This window comes from Acanthisitta chloris, unplaced genomic scaffold (assembly GCF_000695815.1).
Source record: "Acanthisitta chloris isolate BGI_N310 unplaced genomic scaffold, ASM69581v1 scaffold5287, whole genome shotgun sequence".
NCBI lineage: Eukaryota > Metazoa > Chordata > Aves > Passeriformes > Acanthisittidae > Acanthisitta > Acanthisitta chloris.
The window spans coordinates 189,501-204,357 of NW_008683094.1; the positions used below are offsets into that span (position 1 = coordinate 189,501).

The 14,857-nt window shown below is 38.7% G+C and overlaps 1 protein-coding gene across 1 annotated transcript in view; it reads left to right on the forward strand.

Annotated features, from left to right (window-relative positions):
* Positions 1-10,647, forward strand: part of THSD4 (thrombospondin, type I, domain containing 4) — an 80,121-nt gene extending 69,474 nt beyond the window's left edge. Inside the window, exons 9-12 of the mRNA XM_009078778.1 lie at positions 3,399-3,572; positions 6,235-6,414; positions 9,271-9,415; positions 10,247-10,647. Coding sequence (XP_009077026.1) covers positions 3,399-3,572; positions 6,235-6,414; positions 9,271-9,415; positions 10,247-10,389 — 642 coding nt within the window. The 3' untranslated portion in view covers positions 10,390-10,647. The remainder of the gene's footprint in view (positions 1-3,398; positions 3,573-6,234; positions 6,415-9,270; positions 9,416-10,246) is intronic.
* Positions 10,648-14,857: the final 4,210 nt, after the last annotated feature.

A 14,857-nucleotide genomic window follows, 5' to 3' on the forward strand; every position in this document is an offset into this window, starting at 1 on the left:
CTGTTTTGTGTTTAAATCTGGATAGTTCACTTAAAATCTGAATCCTGAAAAAAGGAAAAAATCATCATGGAGCCTGTGTGAGAGTTCGTTATTTTTTATTATCACTGTTTATTTGTTTTCAATATAAAATGAAAACATGATAAAACACCCCTTTCCATTGATTTCAGGTGGGAATCATATGGAAATAGAAGATTGGCATTCTTAACTCACTTCATAATTTGCAATGTAACATATAGCCAGGAGAGTTTTGAAGGAGGCATTGATAGAAGAGTGGCCAAGACCTACAGAGATTTCTGTTTCCTTCTCTAGAGCTGATCTTGTTTTGCCACAATTCAGCTGCTTTAGATGAAAATCCCTGCATGGCAGGAAGTAGCCTTGCCAGCTGGGGCCCACGTGTCCCAGGGAGGTTGGCAGGCAAGGACAACCCAGAGTCCAGATTATCAGGCAAGATCATGGTGATGAGGCAGGTCCAAGGTCAAGCTGTGAAATTAGTGCAGTGATGGTACCTGGGGTTAGTCACAGCTCAGTGGTGCTGGGGCAGCTCTGTGGTGATGAGGCAGGGCAAGGAGTTCAGGGTGAGGGATCACTCATGCCCAGGCTGTGGCTGGGGACAGGCACAGCTCTGAGAAGGCTCAGGCAGGGAGTGATGGACAGGGGCAGAGGGTAAAGGGGCCATGAGCAGGGGGATGAGTGGGGGCCCCAGGTGAGGCTGGTCAAGGCTGGTCAGGTGTATTGATGCACTCAAGCCCTGGAAGTCTTTGCAGCTCTCAAAACAAGTGATGTTTATTACATGAGCCAAGGTGGTGAAGAAGTTTTTTCCATAATGTTAATTGCTTCAGAGAGCATTAGTATTGTGTAAGTACCAACCTTGTTACCTACTACATATGAAGAAAGCAGCAGTGTGGATGTAGAAGCAATCATGATCCATCTGAAAGACTAAGACTGTGTTTCAAAATGTTTGGTACCTTGGAAGGATGCCATGGATCTGCTAGACTGATCCAGCACCTACTGTGTGCACAGATGCACACTAAAGGGAAACAATTTAAATCTAGGTATCAGAAAATCTTTTGGCAATGAAAAAGATATTTCTTCCTACACCCCTTTATTTATTCTTCTTTTTGAGAAATCAGTGCAGCTCTCAGTGGTTTTATGTCTGTTGAAAATCTGCCCCAGTCTTGGAACTGTGGCAGAAGTGAGCTCCTGAAATGCAATTCTGAGGTTATTATTAGGAAAACAAAGGTTACATAATCTGTCTAAAATTCCTTCTGAAATGGATTTTCTCAGAGTAGGTCAAACAATACTGAGGAGATTCATAAATGTTTTTGAAAAATAGATTTTTTTTTTGCAGCAGCAGTGTAACATCAGGAAGACAGTTGATAAAAATCTTCAGGTGATGAAGGTTATTTTTTTTTGCAGCAGTGTAACATCAGGAAGATAGCTGATAAAAATCTTCAGGTGATGAAGGTTGAGGTATGATAGACAGAAATCCTGCACAAATGGGGACGTTTTACTCAAACTCAATTGGTTGCTCTTTAAAAATGTAATTAATGCTAGCAGTGATGCTGTGACCTGGGTGAAAGGATGCTCAAGCCTCAGGAGAATTTTTGCTGCCACTTTCTTGTCATCTGGTGTCCCAGTTAAGGGTAATGAGCAGAGCTGGCACATTAGGGAAGGGGAACTGGCACTGTTAAAGGGAGTTTTTTTGCTCTACCCATGCCTTGTGGCTGTGACAAAAATTCAGGCTTCCACTTGCAGTTTTCCAAGTTTGCAGGAACTAGCCTTATTTTCCTGGACTGCTGTTCGGTTGTTTTCCAACAACTATCAGAGCACTGAATGAGGTTTTTTTATTTTTAGTTTTTAATGGGTATGGAAAGCTTCTGAAATTGAACTCATGAGGGAGGGACCTCAGGAAGAGGAAAAATGGCAGAGTCCTTAAAACACAGGCGGAGGTTTCTGGGGAATCTGTGCCAACTAAAACAAGACTGTGAAACAAAATATCTTTAATAATAGGACCAGAATAAAGTTGCAGCTTGTGAAAGTTCCTCATATTTCACAATGTTAGGTTATGGCAGTTACTATGTATTAATGCAAGAAATCAATGGCAGAATTGAGCAAAGTGGGTGTGTCAGTTGTGAAAACCAAAGGGAGAGATTTCATTATCCAAACTCTCCCAACTGCCTGCCTTGGGCTTTGGAAATCCATGGCTTTCACATAGAAGATTTTTGCTGAAAGGAAGAAAAATACATGAAAAAGCAAATACATAATGCAGAAACATTCAGGATTAAGTTTGCTTTATAAATCCTTAGAGGGTAGTTAATCTATAGTAAAATCTTGCAGCAGAGGGTGGGACAACTCTATACCTTCCCATTTGGTATTTCCTTTGTTATTTGATATATAAGCCTAGTTCATACATAATCATTTAAAACGTAAGAGTATGGAGTTTTTCTGGATGACTTTCTAGACTAAACTTGTTTCCAACTCTGGTTTGCAAAGCAGAAAAGCAAACTAGGTTGTCAAATGAAGATTACATAGAAATAAGAAAAGTATTTGCATGGTTCTCTGTGCTTAATGTAATTGAACATATTTGCTGAGGATGAAATGTGAACAGCCACAACATTCATTTCTGCACAGTAGGTCTGAGTTTAACAATTGTATGGGGCTCAGGTAAACAGTCAGGTTACCTAGGAGTGGATTTTCTGAAATGGGTGTAGTTTAGTTTATATAAACAGGAAAATGTTCACTACTAGGACAATTTGCATCATTCTTGTATCTTCAAGAATTTGCCACTTTACTTTGCAAAAGTCTCCTTGGCCATCAAATCTGGTGTGCTGAGGAGGTAAGTATATTTTACATATATATGTGAAAGTGGAAAATTTTGTGGTGCACCAGCAATAAAAAAGGTTAATTATGTTACTTATAGGCATCATTTAAGAGAAGCCTCATCCTTCAGCCAGTGCAAGATCACCTGGCTGACAGCTGAAACGGTCAGAAGAGAAACTCAGAGAACAATTCAAAGGCTGAAATAGGACTGGTGTCTGCAAAGCCATTTATTGAGCTAGTCCTTCCTCAGAGCAGTTAATTGGAATGCAGAAAGATTAATAAAATGAAAATTGAAAGAACTTACAGGCAGGAAGAAGGAAGGAAAAGTAAGAAAGCTAATAGAAAGTTCTTTTCTTTCTAAACTAATCCTTCAGTTTCATTCGTGACTGTAAAGACAAGTTCTACTTGTAGTGTTTGCAGAGGTATGAAACTGTAAGACAATTTGCTACAGCTGAATTACAAATGAAAATAATTAACTTTGCATAAATTAATTTACTTTCATGGCTGTTGCTTCTCTTCGTGTCACTGTGCAGTCTGGAGGGCAAACTAGTGAATATGTCCTGTCTTTTGCTCTCCAGTGTTCTGCAGAATGTGGTGATGGAATCCGCACGCGCTCGGTGGTTTGCATGACAAACCATATCAGCAGTTTGCCTCTGGAAGGCTGTGGCAACAACAGACCCTCTGAAACAACTCCCTGTAATAATGGGCCCTGTGCTGGTAAAGTGGAGTGGTTTGCTGGGGGCTGGACACAGGTAAGCCCAGCTCTGTATCTTAACACATCTGTTGGTTTTCTGCTGGAATTTTAATTTAAAACTTGTATTTTTGTGCAGTGAATATTTGTGCCGTAAGGTATTTCTGCATCTATGTGGAATATTTGGGTATGTTTTCCTGTATTTTGCTGAGTTAATGGTCAATACTTTTCAGCACCTGCAGTTTGTTGTGGTTTTTGATGAAAATAAAGGTTTGTTCTTCTCTTCCTCTGCACTTTGATTTTTATTTTTCATCTATTGACCCAGTGCATTTATAAAATGAAAGATACCTGGATGCTGCTAAGCATTTTCAGATGTTACCTAAAGCAAAGGATTTGCACCTTTTAAACTAGAGCCTTTGTGGTCATGCCTGAATGCAGGGAGATATATACACGTGTGTGGGATTTCCAAAAGATAAATAACGCAAAAAACAATGGCTTAGCCTAAAATTTAGCTTCACCATTTTGTGCTGAAATTCATTATTATAGGCAAAAGAACAAAATTTGGTTAGTGGCCTGTGTATCCTAATGTCCTTTCCTTGAGGTAAATTCTTCCCTTTATCCACATCCCTGTAGCCCTCTTGTTCCAAAGAAATATTTCTGCTGTCAGGAACAAAGGCATTTTAGAAGCTGTCAGCTCCTGCCAAACATTTATGTCCCTTTGTGTAGGCTCTTGTATAGCCTTGAGAGATTTTGGGACTGCTGCTGTCAACTCTTGGGCGAGTTGGTAGGGCAATGTCTCTTGGCTTGGCTGTTAACTCACTGCATTGCAGATTCCAAGAGCCTTCCAGGTGATAAGGAGCTGGAAATTAAACTGGTACAGCTGAGATGGAGATTACAGGGCTACTACTATGCTAGTGCTTTCAAGTGTAAGTGCTAATTATTTGTATTCTATAAGAATGATAACAAATTCAGATGTAAAAAAGACTTACCTGCATTTCCCATAACAGCTAAAATCAAGGCCTGGTTACTCAGACCACTCCAGCAGGTGAATAGGACCTCTGCATCCATTTCTGCTGTCCCAGAGACAGGTGTTCAGTAAGGGCATCCTAACTTGCCTGTTCTTATAAGCTAATTTACCTTCCTTCTTTGCATGAGATTGAGTTATTTGATGCATACCAAAGGTACAAGTCTTTGCCATGTGTCATCTGAAAGCAGAGTCTGACAACATCAGTTCTACCAGCCAAGTCCTGGCTTATAAATGCCAAAAGGAAAGCAGACAGTGAGTAGACCAGAGCAGAAAGGAGCACTGATGGATGACCTTCTGTATCATGCTCTGCTAGAGCTAAGGCTGGATGTTCACATACTGTCTTTTGGAGGAAGCAGTAAAAGAGAGCAGTAACAGAGAGGTTTGGTGTTAAGGAAAGTGCAATTGCAGTACTTCCTGTAGAATTTATTTAGGTGCATTTATCTTAAGGTTCTTCATTCAGCTTGAGGTTTTTGTGGGAATCTGGTAAAGGGATTGTAAATTCTACCCAAAATATAAACAGAATCCCCACTGTTAATAACGTTTGATTGGTTTAGGCTAGAAAAAGCCTCTTGAAAATCATAGTCCTTAATGCAACATAGAAACTAATATGTTGCTGGAATCATCTTCTAAAAACCTTTTTACAAGTGCCAGGAACAGTATTGTGTGTGTATTTAGCCTTTGAAAAAGGGCAGTAAGAATCCAAGTGAGTCAAATTTGCTTTTCAGAACTGGAACCAACACTACATCACACAGATACTTGCAAACATGTAAAGCACACCCTGGCAGATCAAGGCATTTCTAAGAACTGCACAGAATGTGGGGCTTTGTAACACTGCAAAACTCTGCTCTAACCTTATAACCCTCAGAAGTTCAGTGCAGTGCATACAATCCTGCTTCAGCAAGAAGCAGTAACTGTTTATGGAGAAAGTGAGTTATGCTTCTCTTTTGATTAGAAAAATAAATACCAGTTTCTGTTTGTAGCTACAGGTAAAGCTACACTTTCAGATCTCTCCAAAAATACACTTAGTCATATATCTTAATCATAAAGATCATTAGAAATACATTTTTTAGCCTGTGGTGCCATGTGGAATAAAAATTCACAGATGTGTCTTTTAATTGCTATAACCATTTTTAAGATCAAAAATTAAATATGTAATACCTGATGCTTACAGTCAGTAGTCACTTGATGAGTTAAGTCATTGCTATATCTTGATGCTTATAGTCAGTAGTGACTTGATGAGTTAAGTCATTGCTATATCCTTCAGCATTTTCTTGTACTGGTACCCAACTGGGACTTCTGGCTGCTGTGTTAGTACTCCATGCAAAGAATAATTGTAACCCAAGGTTTATCTGGGCTACTATTCTGATTCTGAAAGATGAAAACTTTACTGCAGGAATTCTTTGCCCTTTTCCTTTCTCTTCAAGTCATACATGTGCCAGTGGTGGAAGGAAAGATATAGTTAAGTCTATTTTACTGAGGAAAGGACATACAAAAGTAAGGAAATTTGTTCTGGATGTTAGTGTCTAGGTATTTGTCCAAATTGTTCTGTTTGAGATTAATTTAAAATGCAAGTATACATGTGTGTATCTATGTGTGCTGCTTTATTTCTGGAAAAAATGTGGAGAAACGTTACTTTGCAAACAAGTACATAAGTAGAGTAACACATTCTCCCACTTATTCTTGTTCTCTGATACAGTGCTCTGCTGAGTGTGGCACTGGAACTCAACAGAGAGAAGTAATTTGTGTTAGGAAAACTGAAGGTAATTTTGATGTCTTGAACCCCTATGAATGTTCATACTTGGAAAAACCTCCCAGCCAGCAATCCTGCTACCTCAAACCATGTGGATCTAAGTGGTTTCATACAGAATGGAGCACAGTAAGTCTATCATGCTTTCCTATATCTGTATTTTGTTTGCTACATCTCTTTCCATATATATTGAAAGAGAACACCGTTTTGGTAAAACCACTGAGCATGAAATTGATTTAATTTGTACAAGAATGATACTAAAAAGAAAGTATCATTCTTTATCCAGTGGAGCTTAGAAAAGTTAGGAAGTATCTTGACTAGAAGGAGATGCTGCATAGTTGTCTTCTTCGGTGATCTCTTCTTCAAAGAAGACAATGTAGTGTACTAAGAATTTCCTTTCAGACCTCAAGTTACTCTAAAATTAAGGAGCATTTAATAAAGAGTGAGGCATGGACTTGGGTTTTAAAGTCATTTTTACCATGCTATTTTACAGCAAGCTCTTCACTGTAATACTTAGAATTTCTTTGAGAGAAAATGTGTTGTAGAACTTCATGCATCTTCAGTTTCCCCTGGAACTGGACCAACTCCATGCCACAAAATGCATTTGTTTCAGCTGTCTTTCCATCATTTCCCATACCTGACAAAGCTGCTTGGATTTTTACCCCCAAACCCCAACATTCTTCTCCTAAATGGAAATCAGAAAGCCCATTGTCATGGTAGAATGAGACGACATCATATCTAGTGCAGTACTTACACCCCTCAAATTCACAGTGACAGCTCTGAAATGTGGATGCTCCTTGATAATTTAATTTGAATTCCCTTAATCAGGAACCTTTGGAAGTATCTCATCCATGTGAATTAAGAGAGAAAAATTATTTGGGATTGGGTTGTGGGTCTTTTTTAACTAAATGCTCAATTATTTGAGAAATTATTTGGGATTGGTTGTGGTTTTTTTTTAACTAAATGCTCAATTATTTGAGTCCCCTACTGGCAGCACTAGAAAGTGGAAAAGAAAGTAGAATAGTTTTAACAAAATAAATCAGCTGAAGGGAATCCTAATTTTTCTTCCTTAATTGCAGGTATATAGGTGTTTATTTGAAAGCAGTATCTAAGTTAGGTTCATAATAAAGCCATGCAGATTGAAGTGTGTTCTTTGGGGTTGCTGGAAGTTGTTTGGATTGTTAATTGAACTGTTTAGAGCAAATAACTTCCCTTTAGCAAGCCCCTTAGCAAATCCATTTTCAAATGTGAACCTGTGGGTGTGAAGCCACAAAAGATAAAACTGTCTGCATCCATAGAGAGCAGCAGATAGGCTCCCTCTGAAAGTGAAAATATGTGCTGTCTTTGGCAGGCAGGGAAGAGACAAGGTGCTAACTTACTCAGAGTCTGATAGGTATTTAGAGATCCCTGTTTAAGTGCTGATTCTTGAGAAGTGGCATCTAAAAGGTCTAAGCCTTTGTGGCCATCTTCACTGCAGGAAGAAATACATATGCTAGCAGAGGTTTTACAAAATCATCTTCTAAGTGTTTTTCAATTCTCCTTCTGAGAAACCTGGTGTCCCTGCTCACTGCAGGGGAGGTTGGACTAGGTGGCCTTTCTAACCCGAGCTATTCTGTGGTTCTATTCTATATTGTTACTGTTATCAGCAGAGTATGTGGTATTTCTTACTGTTAGACCTGAAGAGAAAAGATTATGGAGTTAGCTCTGAGCCCAATAGCTAGTTCAAGGCCCCTGTACTAGGTTTTGAAACTGTCCAGTTTATATCTTCAGCAGACCTTTTGTATGACCTAAAATAAATGGCATGGCCTCTCCATCATGGGATTGAGTGGCTGTGGAATGCAGAATTCTGTGCTTTGTGCAGTGTGTTGATATCTCACTTCCATTTCAGTGCTTAAATTGTCTACAAACCTGAAGTTCTTTCTGCTGGAGGTAGAATAATTACAGTATTCTATACAAAAGTAAATCTTCTAAATGTTCTATTGCTGTTGCCACAGGGCTGCCCTTTCTAAGTGGGGAAAGGTTGTACCTAAAGAGCAGTTTAGGAATATAGTGTTGAGACTATTTTGGTTAGTTTGCTACAGCATCTGATTTTATGCTTGTGATAAGTTGTTTTTGTAAAGTTAGGAAAAGAAGTCATTATGCCAAAAAAGTCAGCAAGAAAACATTCTTACTAGTTTGGGGCTATTAAGGTTTCAGTCATTATAAATTACACAGATTTAATGAACTTTGTGAGCATTAAGGTCAAACTGGACAGTGAGCCAAATCTCAAAGACCTCACTCAGGCAAAATTCTTGAAGTCAGTAGGGGATTTGCTTCAGTAGGGGCAGAAATGTGTAATAATTGGCTTTAAAAATACCATGACAAACAAGTACAAAAGTCTCTGGCTTCATAACAGACTTTGAAGGAGCACAGAAGTATTTTCTTTAGACATTCAAGGAAAACCATAATGCTTGGTTAAATTGTTGTGCTGCAAGAAGTGACAAAAATAATTGAGTGCTAGAAAAAAAAAGGCAATTAAAATTATTCCTGCTTGTATATAAATGGCAAAAGGGCAGAGGAGAGCAGTGTAGTCAAGTAGTAAAGTTCAGTGCAAGAAGTTCTTAATCTAGGAAATGTGAACACTAGAAAGAGTCAATTTTAGAGATATATCTAAGTAAGCAAAGAAGAACAATACTAATTAAAGAAGCAGGAAGCTAACCAATAAATTGAGAGAGGGAAATATCCCAGTTTGCTTTGAGTTGTGTAGTGCCCACCATGTTTACTTGTCCAGTTGTTGCTCCCATGATCAAAGATATTTTTTGAATCTTTAACGAAATTGCACCTGTATATGAAGGACTTCATAGGCAGAAAAGAAAAATCAGTAGTGATGAAGATGGTAAAAGGCTACAGTGAAGCATGCATCTGGCTTCGAGTTCCCTTTCTGTTCCTCTTTCTGTATTTCCTCTTCTCCTATGGTCTTTGTGAACTTTAGCTTTATTGTTTCAGTGTTCCAAATCCTGCGAAGGAGGATTTCGGGTCCGAGAGGTTCGATGTCTATCGGATGACATGGCAGCCAGTTCTCAGTGTGATCCACAGCTAAAACCAGAAGAGAAAGAATCCTGTAACACACAAGATTGTATCCCTGAAATAGGTAAAGGGGAACCTTCTGTTCTAACTACGGAACTCCATCTAGTGGAGAAAACATTTAATAGTCTTGCAGAGGTTATAAAAGTATTTATCGAATTCAGGGTTTTACTTTTACACAAAGTACAGCTCTTTTCTGTGCTGTAAAAGTAGGTTTTCATTTCTGATTAAAAATGTTGTCCTTGGAATATGTAAGAAACTGACTTACTTTTGAAGTTGCTGAGAATGTGAGAGATCTTCTGTGAAAATGGTTCATACAGGGTGTTTTTCTGCAGCCTCTTAGCATTCTCCAAGATTTCTCTTGGCAGAATCTTTGAAACAAAAAAAAGGATTGTGTATGATATACTGCATTTGGTAACAGGTTCTAAAAGAGCCAACAACATTCAACTAAGGCATGAAGTGCAATTAAGCAATTTTCTTTTATATGTATTAAATACACCCATACACATAACTTGGCATCAGAATTAGCCATTCACCTCATACAGATTTGATTTAATAGTAATGAGAATGACTAGGAAAGGAAGATGCAAGGACTTAGAAAAAATTTTAACTGCTAGTCTTCTACAACAATTTTCAGTTGAGAATTCAACATGGTTTAAGGTAACTACATAAAAAACCTGAGGAAATGGGGTTAGGTACGTATCGTCCACCATTTATCTATCATTATATTAAATGTAGAAAATCTTGAATAATCTAAGTTATTTGCATAGGTAGCCTATTTTAACCTGAAATGAATTTTAAGTACAGATCCAAGGGATTTTACACGGTAAAAGAAATGGGGTTGGTTATTTGCTGCTCTGTTTTCTTCAGCTTCTTCTCTCTTCATTTTTCTCCACAGATGAGAACTGCAAAGACAAATACTACAACTGCAACGTTGTGGTTCAGGCCCGGCTCTGTGTCTACACCTACTACAAAACAGCCTGTTGTGCATCCTGTACACGCGTGGCAAACAGACAATCAGGGTTTCTAGGACGTAGATAACAAATACTCTTCTGCTCAAAGCAGCAATGTCAGTCTTCAGACAGAGCTTGAACAGTGTTACTGGTTTGACTACAGCAGTTTTAGCTTCTTAGAGATGGGTTTTTATATTGCTGAGTGCATCAAGACTGTGGTTAAATCTCACACCCTTTCAGTTACAGTTATTGTGCAGTTATCTCTTTTAAAATGTTTGTTGTAAAACCATGATCTTTTTTAAAGCATTAGTTTTTAATTATATTATTATTTGCACCTGCTCATCAGATAATTATTTAAAGAACATACCAGCCTTAATCTTGTGAAATTAATGAAAATCGAATCAATTGCAGGCACGGACTGGAGGTACTTGACCAGTGTGGATGCAGCTGCTGCATTATTTTATGAGTGCTTACTTTTACTTGGTATTTTGGACTGCCTTAAATTAGATGATGAAATCAATGAAACATGCACACAAGAAAAATTACTTCATAGAGAACCAGCCCCTTGAAGACCCATTTATCATAAGTTTCTTAGCACTCTAACATATATTTTTAATTACTTCAGTCTGTTCATAATAAATTAGAGTCACTGTTAAGCTCTCTCAGTTGTACTTTTAACTAACGTCCTGTCCTCAGGCAGCAAATACATACACACTTGACTGCCAAAAAGTGCCTTTATATTTAATTCATAAACACTTGAAGATACACTTTTCTAATTTTATATGGATTTTACAATACATTACCTACCAGAGTGACAGTACTGTCTAGCCCTTTAAGCCTTTAACCACTGCAGCTGTCAGTGAGACAGATTAACCAGAAAGGTGAAGAGCCTTTGCTGATATAAAAAGTGATTGTTTCCATTGGCAAGGTCTCTTTCCTGTAGGGCAGTTATTTCAGTGAACTGGGATCTTGCCTGATTCTTGTCTCTGCACTATTATTAACAACTACCATACCAAAGTACTTTGCCCAGACCTAGTCTGGATATGTCACCAGTTTCTGAAACAGCCAAAGGATGCAGGTCTGCGTGCTCTGTAGTAGTCTGTTACTCTTGGTATCAGGCAGCAGTATGAGTGTAGTAGCTGAGTGTCTGTAAAAAGGAGATCTTAGTTATTTTGATCAATTGTTGCAACATACTTGTCTTTTTTTACTCAATGTTTCATCACACAGATCTATTCATACCACTCCTTTTCTACTACTCAAAAATGGCTCTAGACTTAGAGCTGGATTTAAGTGGTGATTTTTCATTTCTGCAATTACTGTACTCAGCCTTGGGACTTGCTAAAAAGCAAATAGAGTATGCTATGCAGTGCAGATGAGTTTTTATATTATGTGCACATTCTTTGCCTTTACTTGAGAGGTCTTTCAAATGTGTAAATAAGGCTGAGGGGAAAAAAATAAACACCTCTGCTTATTCAGCTGTTTATTACAGCATATTGCTTGTAAATGAATGATGCCCAACTATGCATCTATTTCTAAGGTGCCTGATGTCTGAGTTGAAAATCAGCTGGAATAATCTATGTTAAATCACTCCCAGTGGTGTGAAATAACAGTGGTTAAGGTGTCCTGCTACTGATGCAGAGCCATGTTTTCGCCTCATTGTGTATTCTTTTCTTCCTACTGCTTTGGTGGAGAGGATGTGAAAAGGGAATGCAGTGCTGGCAGGCAGAGGTTGCTGGGTGTGGGACTAGTCACATCAGTTTGTGTGCTGGAAGCCACAGGAAGGTGGAATTCCTGTAGTCTAAATGCTGCCTTGCATTGAGACAAACCTTTGAATTTCTTCATTTGGTCCCTTGTGAAAAATATATTCCGGACAAAATGAACTACTGCTCTTTGGCTAAATGAAATGAAGAAGTGTTTCCCCTAAAATCTGAAGTTGCTATAAACCAATAATGTTATTGGCTGCTTCTGTACGCCTTGATTTGGGCTTTCTCACTGAAAATAATTGATATAAAGCTGTTAGAAACAGAAATGCTATTTAGAAAACGTCTAATTTGAGTTCATGAGTCTTTCACCATCCTGTTCCCTTGTTATGAAGATTTTTCCATGAAGATAACAGATTTGTGATCATGTTATATTCCTTAGATTTTTGACCAAATAATGCTATGGAGATAGTGCCACATAAACAGCTCTAGAATCCAATGTTTCTAAATGCAGATTTTCATCTGTGTATCTCATTGCAGCAAATCTTGAGATACATTATATAATTTTTGCTGTTGTTTCTTTTTTTCCACAAGGAAGTGTATCCTGTCAGGTTGAGGGAAACACCTGTTCCATAAAAAGGATTTCTGAAAACCCCAAGATGAATGACATGCAGAGAGGTAATCAGGTTTGCAGTAAGTTCATAGAAAAAAATCTTACACTTCTGGCTCTGAGACAGTCAGTGTCTCAGCACATAGACAGGAGATCCTCCTCTTTTATAAGATATGTTATTTTGCTGTGGAATATGTGGTCATTAGGTTATTTTACAAAGATGATCATCTTGTAGGCTCTATTAAGCTGCCACTCAAGTAAACAGAGCTCATGGCAGCTAAGTATCAAAGACTATATACATACACATAGCAGTATAACCCTGTGTTACAGCTAATGTGTACAGCTTTGTGATTGAATGCAGTGAGCTATTGGTATATAAATTGAACTTTTTTCTTAGTGAAAAGAGTTTTCAGATGTGCAAGGTTAAAAAAAATATGGTTTCACCTAATTAAACATCTCATGTTAAGGAAACTGACAGAATGCTGCCAAACTTAATAATTTATCATCTCTCATGTGTCAGCATTATCAAAATAGTCGTTCCTGCAAAATGAGCTAATGAGCCCTTCTTCTCAGCACTTTGATGCACTAATATTGTCTGCACAAAGTAAGTGCTGTGCTGAGATTTCACCATCTCATAAAGCACAGTTTTGAAACTGTGCCTATAGCAAGTGTTTGTTTTGCTGGAGCAGTGCACCACCTTAGGATGATGGCTGCAGAGGACCTGATTTTACTTTTGCTGTAAGTCAATGGTGGCCTTAATGTATGTAGTAGGTTTAGAGCAGCTATAAAACAAATATAAATAAGAAGTAATGCATAGTTCTGATTTTGAATGCTTTAATTTCTTTTTCTGACATTTTAACATCAGTCAAAATCCAGCAGAATGGTGGGAAAAAAATGCTTCCTTGCCTTGAAGATTTTTACCTCACATACTCCAGGAAGACCAAAGTCAGATCATTTATTTAAAGAGTGTAAGCAGTCCAGCTGCTTATGGAGTAAAATCCACATACAACTTTCACATCTTACAGATGTGCAGCTAGCCAAAACCAGGTCCCTCCAGAGCAGGCTCTGTGTCCCAAAGCACTTTCCTTTTGGAATTGAGGACTGCTGGTGCAGTTGTTTATCAAGTTATCAAGGGCCCATCAGGATTTGTTAGCTCCTGCACAGTGTCAGCTTCAAGCATACGTAGGTAGAATTCCTTATGTACAGACAGCAATTACATGCCAAGTTTGAGAGCACTTGTTAGCAGCACTGGATTCATGGAGTTCTCCCTTCCTCTCACAGAAGGTGGTGTGGAAGCATGAGGGTTGCTGCTGTAGGAATGACCCTGTGTCTGACTTGGCCAGCACTGAGACAGAGTTAGTATGTGCTTTGATGTCTCTGACCTTCAGCCCCCAGGGCTCTGAGTTAGGGAAGGACTTGTTAGCAGGCAGGCAAGTGCTGGGGAGTGCAGGGCAGGAGATGTGGGTGTTCCTGCAAGCCTTGGAGTCCAGCTGTGATGTATGGCCACAGACTCCAAGCAGGATTACCTCAGTATCCCTGCACAGGGAACTAGTATCTTTCTCATTACACGCATAATCTTTTTCTTTACCCAATACTTAAGCAAATGGAGAAATTTCTGTATGAATAAAGCAGTGTTTATCATTAATGTTATTGGTTAGATCCCACTTTTGAGACAATATGGTACAGTTATATTTCAGTCATACATATATAAATGTCATTACAGCCCTGACTCAACTGAGTACATCAAAGTGGTAGAACAGAAGACCATGTGGGGCAGCCCCATTGCCAGGACCTTGCTGCTTCCTTTGTTCAAGTCTGAGTCCTAGAAAGCACCAGTGGTCACCACTGAGGAAGGAAGGAGGCAGGTGCTCAAACAGCTAATGGCTAGCATAGCAGAGGTTATGTCTTCCTGAAGGAAATACTTTGCTTCCTCTCTATAATCTATACCACTCTAAGTAGTGAAATGTTCTTTCCAGGGCATCACTCTTCCCCATCCTCATCCTGACCTGTCTTCTTTCACACCCACACCCACAAGGCTTCTCCTCTTCCTCTCATCTCAATTTAATTCCTTTGGATGACAAATCTTGCCAGAATTACTGAAAATCCTGAAGTGGCCATTTGCTTCGTAAGAATCTGTGTTAGAAATAAGCCCAGCTGTTAAATGAGCTGTATTCCTGCCAGCCCAGGGGGTTTTGTGTCTGTGCCTGTCCAAGTTGGCTAGTTTTAAATGCACAGAATGAAAGTAC